This window comes from Blennius ocellaris (assembly GCF_963422515.1).
Source record: "Blennius ocellaris genome assembly, chromosome: 4".
NCBI lineage: Eukaryota > Metazoa > Chordata > Actinopteri > Blenniiformes > Blenniidae > Blennius > Blennius ocellaris.
In genome coordinates this window covers 922,560-939,305 of record NC_137653.1, presented here as the reverse complement: position 1 = coordinate 939,305, position 16,746 = coordinate 922,560, and the positions used below count along the sequence as shown (strand labels likewise).

General features: G+C 45.6%; 2 protein-coding genes across 2 annotated transcripts in view; one reads left to right on the top strand and one right to left on the bottom strand.

Annotated features, from left to right (window-relative positions):
* Nucleotides 1-16,746, bottom strand: part of dennd6a (DENN/MADD domain containing 6A) — a 342,604-nt gene that overhangs the window by 183,550 nt on the left and 142,308 nt on the right. The window lies entirely within an intron of this gene.
* Nucleotides 1-16,746, top strand: part of nisch (nischarin) — a 31,118-nt gene that overhangs the window by 13,273 nt on the left and 1,099 nt on the right. Inside the window, exons 13-28 of the mRNA XM_080495327.1 lie at nt 1,302-1,512; nt 3,573-3,670; nt 4,382-4,470; nt 4,941-5,096; nt 5,139-5,249; nt 6,158-6,501; nt 7,511-7,734; nt 8,319-8,734; nt 9,567-9,730; nt 10,610-10,673; nt 10,984-11,122; nt 11,482-11,632; nt 13,827-13,946; nt 14,018-14,179; nt 15,532-15,719; nt 15,812-15,987. Coding sequence (XP_080351453.1) covers nt 1,302-1,512; nt 3,573-3,670; nt 4,382-4,470; nt 4,941-5,096; nt 5,139-5,249; nt 6,158-6,501; nt 7,511-7,734; nt 8,319-8,734; nt 9,567-9,730; nt 10,610-10,673; nt 10,984-11,122; nt 11,482-11,632; nt 13,827-13,946; nt 14,018-14,179; nt 15,532-15,719; nt 15,812-15,987 — 2,813 coding nt within the window. The remainder of the gene's footprint in view (nt 1-1,301; nt 1,513-3,572; nt 3,671-4,381; nt 4,471-4,940; nt 5,097-5,138; nt 5,250-6,157; nt 6,502-7,510; nt 7,735-8,318; nt 8,735-9,566; nt 9,731-10,609; nt 10,674-10,983; nt 11,123-11,481; nt 11,633-13,826; nt 13,947-14,017; nt 14,180-15,531; nt 15,720-15,811; nt 15,988-16,746) is intronic.

Sequence of the window (16,746 nt, the reverse complement as noted above, 5' to 3'; positions counted from 1 at the left end):
CGGAATTATTCCTGACAATCTGAATTATTCCTGACAATCTGAATTATTCCTGACAATCGGAATTATTCCTGACAATCGGAATTATTCCTGACAATCTGAATTATTTCTGACAATCTGAATTATTCCTGACAATCTGAATTATTCCTGACAATCTGAATTATTCCTGACAATCTGAATTATTCCTGACAATCGGAATTATTTCTGACAATCGGAAGTATTCCTGACAATCTGAATTATTCCTGACAATCTGAATTATTCCTGACAATCTGAATTATTCCTGACAATCTGAATTATTCCTGACAATCTGAATTATTCCTGACAATCTGAATTATTCCTGACAATCGGAATTATTCCTGACAATCGGAATTATTCCTGACAATCTGAATTATTCCTGACAATCTCAATTATTCCTGACAATCGGAATTATTCCTGACAATCTCAATTATTCCCGACAACCTGAATTATTCCCGACAACCTGAATTATTCCCGACAACCTGAATTATTCCCGACAACCTGAATTATTCCCGACAACCTGAATTATTCCCGACAATCGGAATTATTCCCGACAATCTGAATTATTCCTGTCAATTCTGGAGCCTGACCTCTGTTGAAGCACAACACATTGTGTGAATCTTCTCTTCAAGACGCTTTACAATAATGGAAAATTCTGAAACAAAGCAACTTTTCAGACCTTTTTAAAACACGCGAGTATAAAGAAGTTGGATAATGACGACGATGAGAATAATGCAGTTTATTTATCCGCGTATGGAAGTAAAACTGTGCCGTCAGATTCTGACTTCGGATTTCTAACGCTGAATTTTTTTGACCATGGAAATCAGCCACGCGACATTGATCCACCTCGTTTCACCTCAGGCTGCAACTGACGATTATTTTAATACTCGATTAATCGGTCGATCATTTTTTTTAGATCCATCTATGAATCTGTTTTAAAAAAAACAAAAAAAAAAAACATTTGAAATTGTAGGACCAGTTGATATTAAACAAACCAAACATCAAATATGTTCTGATTATTTAAAAGCACAAAACTGAACCAAGACGAAGACGTTTACAAAATATCTACACGTGTATAAGATGGAGGCAAGATCATCATTTTAACACGATAAAATTGAACAATTTTAGCATTAATATTATTATTATTTGCGTGACATTCACAAGTTGGACGATAAAGATTCTCCAGGCCAGATTATTTATTGTTGACGACAGGATTGGAGGAGTTGAAGGATGTGATGTGATGAAGAGCAGATGTCTGAAGGCCTCGTCCTCCTCTGTCCTCTCGTCAGATCAGTGAGGAGACCAGGCTGTCTGCTGCTGCACCTCCTCCTCCTCCTCCTCCTCACCCCTCCCCCTCCCCCTCCTCCTCCTCCTTCCTCTGCTCCTCTGCTGCTGCACCTCCTGCTGTCAAACCCTCCTCCTCCTCTTCCTCCTCTTCCTCCTCCTCCTCCTCCTCTTCCTCTTCCTGTCCGGCCCAGCAGGGTGCCGCCTCCAGCCAAGGTAATCATGTATGTATCAGGCTGTGCAGTGCTGAGATGTTTTTTTTTTTTTATGTAATAATTGAAAATATTACAGTTTTATGTCCTTTTTCCGTTGTGGAGCTCCAGATAATATCTAATAATCTTCATAACCACTCCAGCGCTGGCGGAGTTCCTCGACATTTTATTTCTCGCCGTCTTCCGCCGTCACTTCTTGTCAAACAAATGGTGCAAAACTACCGTATTTTCCGTACTATAAGGCACCGGATTATAAGGCGCACCTACATCGATTGACATAATTTACAGCTTTGTTCATATATAAGGCGCACCGCAGTATAAGGCACATGCAATAGACCAGTGGTCAGTAACCTTTATAGCTCAAAGCCATTAGGTTACATTTTCCACTGATTCTAACACCCAGAGAGGTGCACGCACTTTATTTTGATAGTCCTACCTGCAGCCTATGCCAGGAGGACACTACACACAAAACCTTCTTCACTGCTGGTTGACAACTTATAACTACCGCTAATAAACTAAACTACATGAACTAAGCAACAAAAACGCAACACAACACAATTATTACCGACACCACAAACCAAATAGAACCCCCAATAATTGCATTTAAAACACCACAAACAGAAACTCCCATAATTCATTGCAGCTATCGGCTGCACTGAGGAGCTCAGGATGAATTTGTCGCTGCAAGGCATGATGGGAATTCACGTTTTGTGTTGTTGGAGGTTATTGTGGGTTGTTGTTGGGCTTGGTGTTGTGTTGATTGTGTTTATTGTGTTTTTGTTCCCCAGTTTAGGGAGTCATTATTTCATCTAGTTTATTTTGCTTTGTTAGAATGTTGGTGTGCAACCATGAGTGATGAAGGTGTTGTGTGGAGTGTCGTCCGCTCTGAAGATCTGGTTGTCAAAATAAAAGCTTCTGGTTGTTCAGCTGTCAAATAGCAGTCTGGAGTAGAGCAATTCTTCCATATATAAGGCGCACTGGCAGCTTTTGAGAAAATTTGAGGTATTTCGGTGCCTTATAGTCCGGAAAATACGGTACAAGAAACACGATGACGGGAAATAGTGGAAACCTGCAGCCGCTCGGCTTCCTTTGATTTGTGATTGAGACGCTTTATCTTTAGTTGCTCCTTTAACTAATATAATAACTGTATTTGTCGGTAAAATGCGTGTTTGGGTTCCAGAGTTTCCTGTTGAGATAAAAGATCCACGACTTCCCACTTTGAAACCCTTCTGAACAAAAGATCTGTCTTCAAATCACACGTAAATCAATTTATTAATAAAGACGACTGCAGCTTTAGCACAGGTTGGTTTTTTTTAAATAAAAACGTCCAGCAGATTATAAAAGAATGCATCAAATGTAAAAAATAAAAATCTCAGAAGAGACTTTTTCAATAGAAAATGTCAAATACAGAATTTATCAAAGTGAAAAACTCCCAAATTCAGTTGTCTTGTTTTTAACAGCAAAAAAACTACAATCTGTATTTTTCAGATCATCTCATACATTTTTCTATTCAGTTTTTTTGTGCCATCAGTTGCTATTTTGACAGTTTCTGCTTTTGTGTGGATTTGACGTGAAATAAACCGTTTTTTTTTTTTATTAGTTTTTTTTAAATGGCAGCTCACGCCGACATTTCTTCCCTTTCCACTGTGTGAAGTTGTAAACGTTTGACTCTGACGGGCTTTTCTTTGTGATTCTGATCAGCTGAACGTTCCTCTGGCCTGGAGCTGCACGAGAAACACAAAATGTGCTGCAGAATAATAATAATAATAATAAATAAAAACACAGATTTCACAGCTCTATGCTCTCCGCCTAAATGGCTGCTGGTCGTGTCACTAACCTGTTGTTGGCTGATCACACTAATATCACACTAATATCTTTGTTTGACATGCATGAGTGCATTTTAACTAAAAGCAAACTCTGCTTTGGCTCAAAGTCTTAATTTGACAAAAAAAAGAACAACCTGAATTTAAAGATGGGAACTTTTTCAGCCTCAAACTGTCGTCGCTGAGAGGTTGACAGATTTTCCACGGCCGACACGCTGATGTTTAACGTTTCCTGTTTTAGAAGTGACGAGCAGAGAAGAAGCCCCCGCCCCCCCCGCCGCCCCGCCCCCTTCAACCGCCAACACCAACACACACCTACTGTCTGCAGACCCTGCACAGGTAGAACACACACCTGGAGCAACCACCAATATACTTTTGATTTGATTTGATTTGATTTTCTTAATTTAAATTAAAATTTGTATTTTTATTTTAATTCATTTGATGAAATTTAATCTTAATTTAATTTACTTTGTTTATTTTTATTTAAAAAAATATTTTATTTTTTTCATTTAATTAAATTTAATCTCTTAATTTAATTTACTTTATTTATTTTTATTACATTTTTTATTATTATTATTTTTTTCATTTAATTAAATTTCATCTCTTAATTTAATTTAATTTAATTTATTTATTTTTTATTAAATTTTTTTACTTAAGTAAAATTATTTTTCTATTTAATATTTAATTTAATATTTGATTTGATTTAATTTTAAACTCATAGGATTTCTGATTGCACTTGTTTTTTCTTCGGACCATTTCTATTTCTATTTTATTGTTTGCATTCAGCTTTGTAAAAAGGGCATCAAATGTGATATATTTTTTAGGATTTCATTGTATTTTTATTTTGTCCAGTAACGGAGAGAAAACATTGTAGTTGTTGGTTTTTAATCATCATTAAGCTAATATTCTGCAGGTCTGGCCTCCTGGTCATCAAAGGGAGCTCTTTGAGGTTTACATCAAAGGGAGCTCTTTGAGGTTCCTGACCTGAAATCAGTTGAACACATGTGGTCCAGGTGTTTCTCTCATGTTGATCTGTGTGTTTATCTGCAGGTGAATCAAGCTGCTGTCTCTCCCTGCGGTTCTACACCCCCTGGACCCGCCGCCAGTTCTACCTCCACCGGCTCTACGGCCGCCGTCTGGTCAGTCGTCACTTCATCCGTCACGTCGTCAAACGGTTTTCTTCTCCTGATGCACCTGCTTGTATTCAGAGTTTCGTGTCCGTGGTCGTCGTCCAGCTGGAACGGTTTATGAGCTGAACCCTGGAGTGAATCTTTTTGAAGAAGCAGTTAAACGGGCTGCGTGTCGACGGACACACTTTGTAAAAACAAAACAAAAAACACATTAAATTTTTTTTCTCCATGAAAAAACAAAATCTACAAAAAACAAATCTCGACTTTGATTTTTTTTGCCTTTGTTTCTGAAACACATGAGTTTTTCTTTTTTTTTTTTTTTTTTAATTCCGATGTCAGCGTTCCTCCAGTGGCCCTCCTACCGTCGTACATCCCAGCTCCTCCTCGCCGACAGGCGGCTTTACTTTCTCTGTAAATGAACTTTTCAATTCATCTCTGTTCTGTAATAACGCAGTCCTCTTCCTCCCTCTCTCCTCCAGCTGTGTCTGCGCCTCCTCCTCCTCCTCCTCCTCCTCCTCCTCCAGACCGTTGGAGGCCGGCTGTTGGTCCTGCGCTGCCCCCCGCTGTCCTCTGCTCCCCCCTCACCTCCTCTCCTTGTCCTCCAACAAAGACTTCATCATCCGCCTCGCCTCCTCGCTGGCCGAGAGGAAGACGAGGGAGGAGGAGGAGGAGGAGGAGGAGGAGGAGGAGGAGGTGAATGGGGGCGGAGGGCGGGATGAAGGGGAGGAGAGCCGTGGGTCCAGCAGGATTCTGTCCCCTGTGGAGAACACGGACCTGAGCAGTCCGAGGTACTGTACTACTGGGTTTCTCTACCTTTTAGAGCCAAGACACACTTTTTACTTTGGAAACATCTGGAGTCACACCTCCACCTGGAAATGTTAAAATGTTAAACTCTGCAGCCTCTATTAACAATATAAAGTCTTTCTCATCAAAGTTTGATCAACAGGAATCCAGTAAATCCAGAAAGCAAGGACTTTTTTTAATAGTGCCTCCCTCAGTGTGAAACCTGGACCTGATGGATGAAGAGCTGAGATCCTGGTTTTCAAAAACTTCTCCATCACTGTCACTGACACAGTACTTTGATACAAGATGGTAGCAGGAGGTGGAGATGAACCACACTGACGTCTGTCACTTTACATTTCACCGGCAAAGTTCTGTGCTGCCCTCTAGTGGTGAAGAGTATTTATACATGATTACTCTGCAACACACTGAGGCTGTGAGAGCAAAGGTTTTTTTAGAAAAAAATGTGAAATTGGATCATTTCCCAACTTTGATGAGAAAGACGTTATATTGTTAATCGAGGCTACAGAGTTTAACATTTTAACATTTTCAGGTGGAGGTGTGACTCCAGAGTTTTACAAACAAAAAAGTGTGTCTTGGTTGAAAAACTCTGATTTAAATCACCAACGTGATCCGGTTTGGGTCTTTAGTGACCGGATCTCCAGAGATTTCCTCTAAAATGTTCTTTTTAAAAAACATTTAAATACAAAATGTCACCAGTATCTAGATTTGAAGTCACTTTTGATTTCTCTTTATTTCCCCGTTTTGTTCAACATGCATGTGTTGTGACGTTTGTCTCTTGCTGCTCCTGCAGATGAACTCAGTCACCACGAAGGGTTAATGACGAGTTTCCCTGCTAACAGAATCACTTGGTAGTAAAATCTGCTCTTCCTCTGTTTTCTGCTTCTTCTTCCAGTCGGAGCTCCAGAGACGGTTACTTTGAAATGAGTCTGGACACGTCTGTGGAGGAGGAGGTGGTCGACTCCTCCTCCTCCTCCTCCTCCTCCTCCTCCTCTTCCTCCTCCTCCTCCTCCTCCACGCTGCTCCAGGCTCCAGTTACCGAGGAGCCGGGAGACCATCAGGAGGAGGAGAAGGAGGAGGAAGAGGAGGAGGAGGTCGGGGTCAGCAGAGTTCTGTGGTGCTGCTGTGTCCAGGTGGACGAGGAGGTGAAGCAGAAGGAGGCGTGTCTGGTGCTGACGACCCGGCTGCTGGGCCTCCTGCACCTCCCAGCTGGACCCACCAGGACCGACCCGGACCCAGGTGAACGCAGACCCCCCGACCGACCAGTACCCAACCCCCAGTACCCAACCCCTGGGCCGCGGGCCGGTACCGGTACTGGTCCCCAACCCCTGGGCCGTTTGGTACCGGTACCCAAGCCCCGGTCCGTTTGGTACCGGGGTACCCAACCCCCGGGCCGTGGGCCGGTACCGGTACTGGTCCCCAACCCCTGGGCCGTTTGGTACCGGTACCCAAGCCCCGGTCCGTTTGGTACCGGGGTACCCAACCCCCGGGCCGTGGGCCGGTACCGGTACTGGTCCCCAACCCCTGAGCCGTTTGGTACCGGGGTACCCAACCCCTGGGCCGTGGACTGTTTGGTACCGGGGTACCCAACCCCTGGGACGTTTGGTACCGGGGTACCCAACCCCCGGGCCGTGGACTGTTTGGTACCGGGGAACCCAATCCCCGGGACATTTGGTACCGGTACCCAACCCCTGGGCCGTTTGGTACCCCGGTACCCAACTCCTGGGCCGTTTGGTACCGGGGAACCCAACCCCCGGGACGTTTGGTGCCGGTACCCAACCCCTGGGCCGTTTGGTACCCCGGTACCCAACCCTTGGGACGTTTGGTACCGGTACCAAACCCCCGGGCCGTGGACTGTTTGGTACCGGTACCCAACTCCTGGGCCGTTTGGTACCGGGGTACCCAATCCCTGGGCCGGTATCGGTCCCGGTCCCGGTCCCGGTCCCCAGCCGCACAGAAAGAATAAATAACTTACATTATTTCTGTTTTATTATTTCATCACATTTTATTGCAACAAGGATTCTGACCGATTAAGAGTTTGGTGTTTTTGTAACAAAATAGAAATATAACAAAAATAAAATGAACATCATAAATGTTAAAATAATCATAATAATACTAAAAAGTGTACAAAAGTTATTCTATTTACAAAATACCCGTTTTTACGTCGGTCCGATCGTTTTATTTTGTAGTATTAATCCGCCACCTTAAGGTCTGATGGTTTGAGGGACTGAGGAGTCTTGTGTTCCAGACCAGGACCAGGACCTGGACCAGGGTCCGGCGGTGGAGGAGGTTCTGTCCGGCCTCCAGCTGGACCTCCTGCTGCCCTACTCCCAGCTCCTGCTCTCCTCCAGCCCACTCCTCCCAGACTGCTGCCTTGCTCTGCAGCGCCGCGGCAGCGCCACCCGCTGGTTCCTCTTCTCCAGCGCCGAGGAGCTCCGGAGGACCAGGGAGGAGCTGATGGTGCTGCTGCAGGTGGAGCAACTCCTCCTTCTACTGGCCTGGAGGACGGAGGAGGAGGCAGAGGAGAGAGGGCCTTCCTCGTCCTCCTCCTCTTCCTCTTCCTCACTGGTCTCTTCCTCTTCCTCTTCCTCTTCCTCTTCCTCACTGGTCTCTTCCTCTTCGTCACTGGTCTCTTCCTCTTCCTCTTCCTCTTCCTCTTCCTCACTGGTCACTTCCTCTTCCTCACTGGTCTCCTCCTCTTCCTCCCTGGTCTGTTCCTCACTGGTCTCTTCCTCTTCCTCTTCCTCACTGGTCTCTTCCTCTTCCTCTTCCTCACTGGTCTCTTCCTCTTCCTCACTGGTCTCCTCCTCTTCCTCCCTGGTCTGTTCCTCACTGGTCTCTTCCTCTTCCTCTTCCTCACTGGTCTCTTCCTCTTCCTCTTCCTCACTGGTCTCTTCCTCTTCCTCGTCCTCTTCCTCACTGGTCACTTCCTCTTCCTCACTGGTCTCTTCCTCTTCCTTGTCCTCTTCCTCACTGGTCTCTTCCTCTTCCTCTTCCTCACTGGTCTCCTCCTCTTCCTCACTGGTCTCCTCCTCTTCCTCCCTGGTCTCTTCCAGGTGCCAGGTTCAGACCCGGACTCCTCCGTCACCCCTCAGCTCCTCCCTCGGTCGCTCCTCAACTCCTGGGAGGTGGAGGAGAGCCAGGGAGCCCAGGGAGGCTACACTGCCTACCTGCAGCCCCCCCCCTGCTCCTCCTCCTCCTCCTCCTCCTCCTCCCCCCCCTCCCCCCCACCACCACCCGGGGAGTGTGGCCTCCCGTCGCTGCTCTTCCTCACCCACCGACACCTGTGGATACTGAGGATGGACCTGAGGGAGCTGGTGGGGGAGGGGGGGCGGCGCCCGGGCTTCCACGGCTCCTCCTCCTGGTGCCGCCTGGTCCGGGTTCCCCTGGGTTCCGTGGTGCTCCACCCCCGAGAGAGAGAACCTCGGCCCGGGGACAGAAGAACCTGTCCGGAACCACGACACAGCCGCAGGTACCGGAGCGGAGAACTCTGTCAAATATAAATACTCCACGTGTTCAGAACCTAAAACCTCATGTTCAGTTAAAACAACAGTAAAAACCTCATGGACTGTAGTTTTTTAATAAATCATCATCATATCAAACACTTCCCCTTCAAAAAACACAACAAGGCTCTCTAAATACTGTAAATACTACTTTTACACGTTCAATATATATACTATACACAAGTTTTATACATACAGTTTATACACGCACGTCAAACACATGATTGTACATAATATTAATAATATACTATTTATATGTCATCAATTACATTTTAAATACAAAAAATACTGTGGCAGTATTTAAATTGATATTTACTATCAATATATACCTTTTATCACGTTAAGTATAAATATATTTTATACCATTATATACATATTATATATTATTGCTGTCCTCTGTAAAATTGTTGATATATAAATATATATATATATAATGCGGCTTCATTATGTATATATATGTGTATATATATGTGTGTGTGTGTGTGTATATACAAGTGTATATATGTTCTATATTCTATGTATATATGTATATATACACATATATATGTATGTATACACACACACACATATATACACATATATGTATATATATATATGAATATATGTATGTGTATATATATATATGTATAAAATATTTATATTTTATACATATATATATATATATGTATCAAGAATATGTTCTTGAAGGGAATTTGTAATTGTGTGTAATGTAAACAACCAAAATAAACCTTCATTTCATTTCACAAGCGATTTTAAAAAGCTTTTCTAAAGTGCTTCACGTTGTTTGACCGTCGTGTCCAGGAGGCGCCACTCGGTGGCGCTGCTGCTGGCCGACCGGGAGCTGCCCCTGCTCTTCCCTCTGGCCCAGGACCGCAGCTCCTTCCTGGGGGAGCTGAGCCGGCGCAGGGCCTCGCTGGAGGGGCTGAAGCTGGTGGCGCTGCCCTGCAGGCTGCGGCCTCGTCCAGGTGAGGAGACGCCCTACGTCACCAGGTGTGGTGATGTAGGAGGAGCTTGTTCCCTCGTGTGACTCCGCCTTCCTTGTTTTCTTATGGCAGGAAAAATTTCCTCAGAGCTTCAGCAACACTTTTGGTTTCAATTCCGGCTGTACAGATTTATTTTTCTCACATTTTCCTCTTTGTCAGACTCCAACGATCAGACTCTTCCTACGATCAGACCCTTCCTACGATCAGACTCTTCCTACGATCAGACTCTTCCTAAATCAGACCCTTCCTTACGATCAGACTCTTCCAACGATCAGACTCTTCCTACGATCAGACCCTTCCTACGATCAGACCCTTCCTACGATCAGACCCTTCCTATGATCAGACCCTTCCTACGATCAGACCCTTCCTACGATCAGACCCTTCCTACGATCAGACCCTTCCTACCATCAGACCATTCCTACCATCAGACCCTTCCTAGATCAGACCCTTCCTAGATCAGACTCTTCCTACGGTCAGACCCTTCCTACGATCAGACCCTTCCTACCATCAGACCATTCCTACCATCAGACCATTCCTACCATCAGACCCTTCCTAGATCAGACCCTTCCTAGATCAGACCCTTCCTAGATCAGACTCTTCCTATGGTCAGACCCTTCCTACGGTCAGACACTTCCTACGATCAGACCCTTCCTACGATCAGACTGTGGAAAGGTTTTATAGTTTTACACAGTAGTTACTGACCTGAGTCTTCTGAATGTCACTCTTTGTCGTGCACAGTATTTCTGGACTTTTCCAGTAATACTGAAGCAACGCTGTCATTTTCTTTGTATGTTTTTCTCAATAAACAGTTTTGTTTTCTCCCCCAGTAGCTCAGCTTTGTTGTTTTGTTTTTGTTTTCAGGTTGTTCCAGAAACAAGGACCAGTGTTGTTGCTCCAGAACTAGAAAGTCTCACGGCTCCAGCAGGTAGATCTTTTTTTTTTTTTTAAACCCTTTTTCTATTGACTTTGATCTTTTGTGAAAGTGGCTTTTCCTTTTCCTCCCATAAGATGAAAGTCTGAATGCCGATCGGTGTCGTGCAGAATTTGTGTTTCTTGATCAACGATGGCTGATGTTAAGCTCAGATCAGTTTAGGAAGCCGTGGTGGAGCCGGTGACCTTTCTGCCCTTGAGCAAGGCATTGAGGTTGACCTCATTTCATGTCCACCGTCTGCCGAACAAGTGACACTGCGCTCCGTCAGGGAAACCTGCTGACGTCTCTTCTCCACTTCCTCCAGCTGGGCCTCCTCCGGCCTCCAGGTGGAGGAGAACCAGCCGTCCCCCCACCTCACCCCGGGTCTCACCCCGGGCCTGAAGCTGCTGGCTGGACTGGGAGGAGCTCAGCTGCTGACGTACTTCCACAGATACGTGGCTCTGGTACGACGCTCCTCAACGCCCACTTCCTGTCTGCTGCAGGGCTCTTAAGGTCCCACACTTCTCCCACTGCTACACCCTTCCTGGTAATCGGGTGTAGTTCTCATCCATAATGAGGCCACGTTACCTCCACCAGCCATAACATTATGACCACTGACGGTTCTATTCTCACCGACCGATGAACGAGTGAACGTGTTTCTAGAAGCAGGAGAAATGAAGTCTAGAGGTTGTGCAGAGCAGGAACGACGGCGGGTGTTTAAAAAAACAACAAAAAAACATTAGAAATGCTTCGGGTGGAGGCGAGGAGGTGAAGCGTCTCTTGTGACTCGTCTCGTGATGTTTTCTCTTCTCACCTCTGACAGAGTGAGTCTGAGGAGATCAAGCAGGTCCTGTGGCTCTCGGTGGTTCTCTACAAATCCCCCGAGGCCGAACTCACCTGCTGCCTGCTGCTCTCCACCGACTCCATCTACTTCCTGCTGGAGGACTCCGCCGCCGCGCTCGCCCATCCCCCCGGTAAGAGGCGCCGCGCCGCCGCCTCACGATCGGATCGCGGTTCAGGAGTCGCTCATATTTTAGTGCCGTGGCGTCTTCCTACGATCAGACCCTTCCTACGATCAGACTCTTCCTACGATCAGACTCTTCCTACGGTCAGACCCTTCCTACGATCAGACTCTTCCTACTGTCAGACCCTTCCTACGGTCAGACCCTTCCTACGATCAGACTCTTCCTACGATCAGACTCTTCCTACGGTCAGACCCTTCCTACGATCACACTCTTCCTACTGTCAAACTCTTCGTACGATCAGACACTTCGTACGATCAGACTCTTCCTACGATCAGACCCTTCCTACGATCAGACCCTTCCTACGATCAGACCCTTCCTACGATCAGACCCTTCCTACGATCAGACTCTTCCTACGGTCAGACCCTTCCTACGATCAGACCCTTCCTACGATCAGACCCTTCCTACGGTCAGACTCTTCCTACGGTCAGACCCTTCCTACTGTCAAACTCTTCGTACGATCAGACTCTTCGTACGATCAGACTCTTCCTACGATCAGACCCTTCCTACGATCAGACCCTTCCTACGATCAGACCCTTCCTACGATCAGACCCTTCCTACGGTCAGACCCTTCCTACGATCACACCCTTCCTACTGTCAAACTCTTCGTACGATCAGACTCTTCCTACGATCAGACTCTTCCTACGATCAGACCCTTCCTACGATCAGACCCTTCCTACGGTCAGACCCTTCCTACGGTCACTCTTCCTACGATCAGACTCTTCCTACGGTCAGACCCTTCCTACGGTCAGACCCTTCCTACGATCACACCCTTCCTACTGTCAAACTCTTCGTACGATCAGACTCTTCCTACGATCAGACTCTTCCTACGATCAGACCCTTCCTACGATCAGACCCTTCCTACGGTCAGACCCTTCCTACGGTCACTCTTCCTACGATCAGACTCTTCCTACGATCAGACTCTTCCTACGATCAGACCCTTCCTACGATCAGACTCTTCCTACGGTCAGACCCTTCCTACGATCACACCCTTCCTACTGTCAAACTCTTCGTACGATCAGACTCTTCCTACGATCAGACCCTTCCTACGGTCAGACCCTTCCTACGGTCAGACTCTTCGTACGATCAGACCCTTCCTACGATCAGACTCTTCCTACGATCAGACCCTTCCTACGATCAGACCCTTCCTACGGTCAGACCCTTCCTACGATCAGACCCTTCCTACGATCAGACCCTTCCTACGGTCAGACCCTTCCTACGATCAGACCCTTCCTACGATCAGACTGTGGAAAGGTCTTATAGTTTTACACGGTAGTTACTGACCTGAGTCTTCTGAATGTCACAGGTTTTATTTCCCCCTAGTGGTCAAATTAATGAACTGTTTCTTTTTCTTTTTTTTCCTACATGTTCATAAATAAATACATAAATGAATGCATAAACAATAAAAAAAATGAATGTATTCCAGTTAACGTTGTAGCGTCTCACAGCTGGAAAGTTCCTGGGTGGTATTAGATCCTCTTGCCGGTATGTTTTTCTTCCACGCGTCACTAGAGGGCGCTCACCTGCCACCGTTTGTAGACGACGCCTCAATTTGAGAATCACTGGTTTATCTGAAAAAAATATTTTTTTAATTAAGAGTAAAATTATATAGTTTGGATTTATTTCTCACAACTTCTGTTATTATTATTCTTTGTTACTTCGGCGTATAAATCCTTAAAATCAAAGTTGTTTCTTAAGATCAATGGAAGCCATTCATTAATGTCATACCAGTTGGATTTTCTTTTTTTTTTTTTTTTTTTTTTTGTAACAAAAACTTTTCATTGGCTTATCTAATCCGTTCATCACCTCAATAAGAGGCACAGCCTGGGGAATCACATCACGAGAGATCTGGAACAAATAAGACGAATCAGGAATTGGGAGTCTTCTGCTGCAAAGTTTGATGTTGAGGTGACGGAAAACAAAAAGCCGTAAGAGAAATGTCTTTATCAAACATGCTGGAGAAAAGAAAAACAAACAACACACATGTTTAGTGTTTTTGCTTTGTAAACAATGTGGTTCTAGAGATCAAAGCACATGATGGCAACAACCAAAACAACATATGACATGAGAAGAATGGATGTTCTATGACGCTTCACGTCAAACGTTCACGTCTCTCGCCTTTGTTTGGTCTTTCTGTCCGTCCCAGTGCTGGACGTGTCCGACTGCGGAGACGCAGACGCGTCCCTGTGCTGCTGTCTGTCCATCCGGCTGTCGGAGCTGCAGGCCGTCAACGTGGGACTGTTCGACCAGTACTTCCGGGTCGTAGGTGGGTGGCCCTTCCCGGCACGTCGTCCCGGAGACGTCTCGGCCCGCCGAGTGACGGTTTTGTCTCCGCAGGACGCTCGGCCGAACACGTGGTGTGCTGCCTCAGCAGGGACAGCTACGCCACCGGCGTCTTCCTGCAGGAGCTGATGGCGGCGCTCAGTCTGCAGCGGCAGCTCCCGCCCCCGGAGCCGTCGGACCAGGACTTCTACTCTCAGTTCACCGCCACAAACTCCGGTACGGCGGCTCGCCAGTGAAACCAGGTCCTCGCTTTAAAACGCCGACGTCTCCTTCTGTCCCTCCACACTGGAGGGTCACAACCAAACCACAGAAACCACACTCAGATTTGTCCATTTGCAGTTTATCGTGATGTAGAACAACATCTGAGACTTTTATTTTGTAGTCGATGAACTTGTGTGTTTAAAACTCTGATTCATCAGTTTCTTTTCTTTTTTTTTTTTTTATTACATTTTTAAATACATTACAGTCATTCCAATGTGCTTTTATAGAGAAAATAGAAAAGTCCAACATCCACATGAGCAGCAGGTTTGTTTGCGACTGTGGAAAGAAAAACTCCCCCAACAGGAGAAACTTTGCAGAAACCGGAGTCAGGGGAGGGGAGGGGAGGGGAGGAGAGGGGAGGAGAGGGGAGGGGAGGGGAGGGGAGGGGAGGGGAGGGGAGGAGAGGAGAGGAGAGGAGAGGAGAGGAGAGGAGAGGAGAGGAGAGGAGAGGAGAGGAGAGGAGAGGAGAGGAGAGGAGAGGAGAGGAGAGGAGAGGAGAGGAGAGGAGAGGAGAGGAGAGGAGAGGAGAGGAGAGGAGAGGAGAGGAGAGGAGAGGAGAGGAGAGGAGAGGGGAGGAGAGGGGAGGGGAGGAGAGGAGAGGGGAGGAGAGGGGAGGGGAGGGGAGGGGAGGGCCTCTGTTTTGTTTGTTGCAATAAACTCAATTGTCTTCGGATCAGATAAGACCTGAAGGAACAGCAGTGAAAACGACTCTTTACTAGATAGATAGATAATTGTTGCAGTAATCTGGTACATACGAATATTATAAAATACAATACAATATAAATAAAAGTAAAATCTAAAAATATCTGGGTATAAGACATAAAGTAAAACACAGAACGGAACATGGGCACTTAGAAATAAGACGAGATAAAAGCAAGATAAATAAATAGTAATGTGCAGTGGCAGAGCTATTAGAAGTACCATTATATAATAATAATAATACAGATAATAACAGTGTAATAGTGTATAATACTCGTGTGTAGTACTACTAATAATGGTAGCAATAAAATAACAATATATATATATATCAGTAATAGTAATAATAATAAAAATAATAATACCAATGGTAATAGTGTACTTGCACATGTATAAATATATGTATATGTACATGCAATATGCCATATGAAATATATGATATAATATAAGTATCAATGTAATTTAGTCCAGGTCCATGATTTCACAGACGCTTTATTTTGTAGGAAGGAAGATGAAGCTGCAGGTTTTCAGAGAGGTGACGAGAATGACGCCCAGATCTGTTTTCGTTTGTTTGTTTGTCTGTTTGTTTGTTTGTCTGTTTGCTGCTGCAGGTAAGATGCAGAACTACGAGCTGGTCCACAGCAGCAAGGTGAAGTTCATCTACCCCAGCGAGGAGGAGATGGGCGACCTGACCTTCATCGTGGCAGAGAGGAAGACTCCTGCCAGCGCGGCGTCCTCCTCGTCCTCGTCCTCGTCCTCGCGCTCCTTCAACGTCCTGCTGTACCTGCTGGTCTTCCAGGTCGGGACTTGGACTTCCTCCTCTCTTGTCGCACTTCGGCTCTGGGATTATTTCTCAGATTATCTCGCCCGACTCTCACCCTGTGGCTCCAGGTCCAGAGCTGCTCTCTCTCAGGCTCCTCCTCCTCTTCCTCCTCCTCCTCCTCGTCTTCCTCGTCTCCGGTCCTCCAGCCCCGCACCCTCATCCTCACCGGCACCGACGTCTTCCTGCTGGACGAGGACTACGTCAGCTACCCGCTGCCCGACTTCGCCAAAGAGCCTCCGTCCAGGTGAGTCCCTCCACTCCGGAACCGTCCTCAGGGTTCTTCAGGGCTTCAGAGCTCTGGCCAATGGCGCTCCGCCTCCTCTAGGCCACGCCCACAAGACGGGGAAAAAAAAATCTTTACTCTCCCCGGCCTTCTACAAAAACCTCCAGGTTCAGGACATGTAGTACACATGTCAGGCCTGTAGGGGCGCTGTGACTCAGCAAACACAACAAAGACACAGAAGAAGACAAAACACATAGAAATATAAAACTAGATTCCTCCTAAACCTGTATAAAACTAGTTCTACTCACACAATCTGCTCATTATGGGAAAAAAATCATAATCAGGATTATTTACACGATTAAGTCTTTGAACTTGGAATAGCATTTATTGAACATGTTTTTAAAAAAAGACTCCTGTTAAATATATAAAAACATCTTGTAATGTAGTAGTAAAAAGTACTTGTACTGCACTCCATCTTTTGAAATCAATAAATCAATAAAATACAATAAGAGATTGATTTACTTCAACATAAATACTTTGATAAATTGTTCTAAATTAAAATTGGAGTCTGAGTTTCAGACTTTATCCTCCAGTCCAACACACTTCTCACAAACGCTTTTCTTTTCTCTCTTTCTCTCTCTCTCGTCTCTCCATCTGAGCTTCACACACGGTGGAGCAACAAACTACTTCCTGTCTACAAAATAAAAGTTCCCCACCGCCCCACAGTGACTGGGTGAATTATGACCTTGACTAATGATGAACTTTATTTTGTAGAGAGGC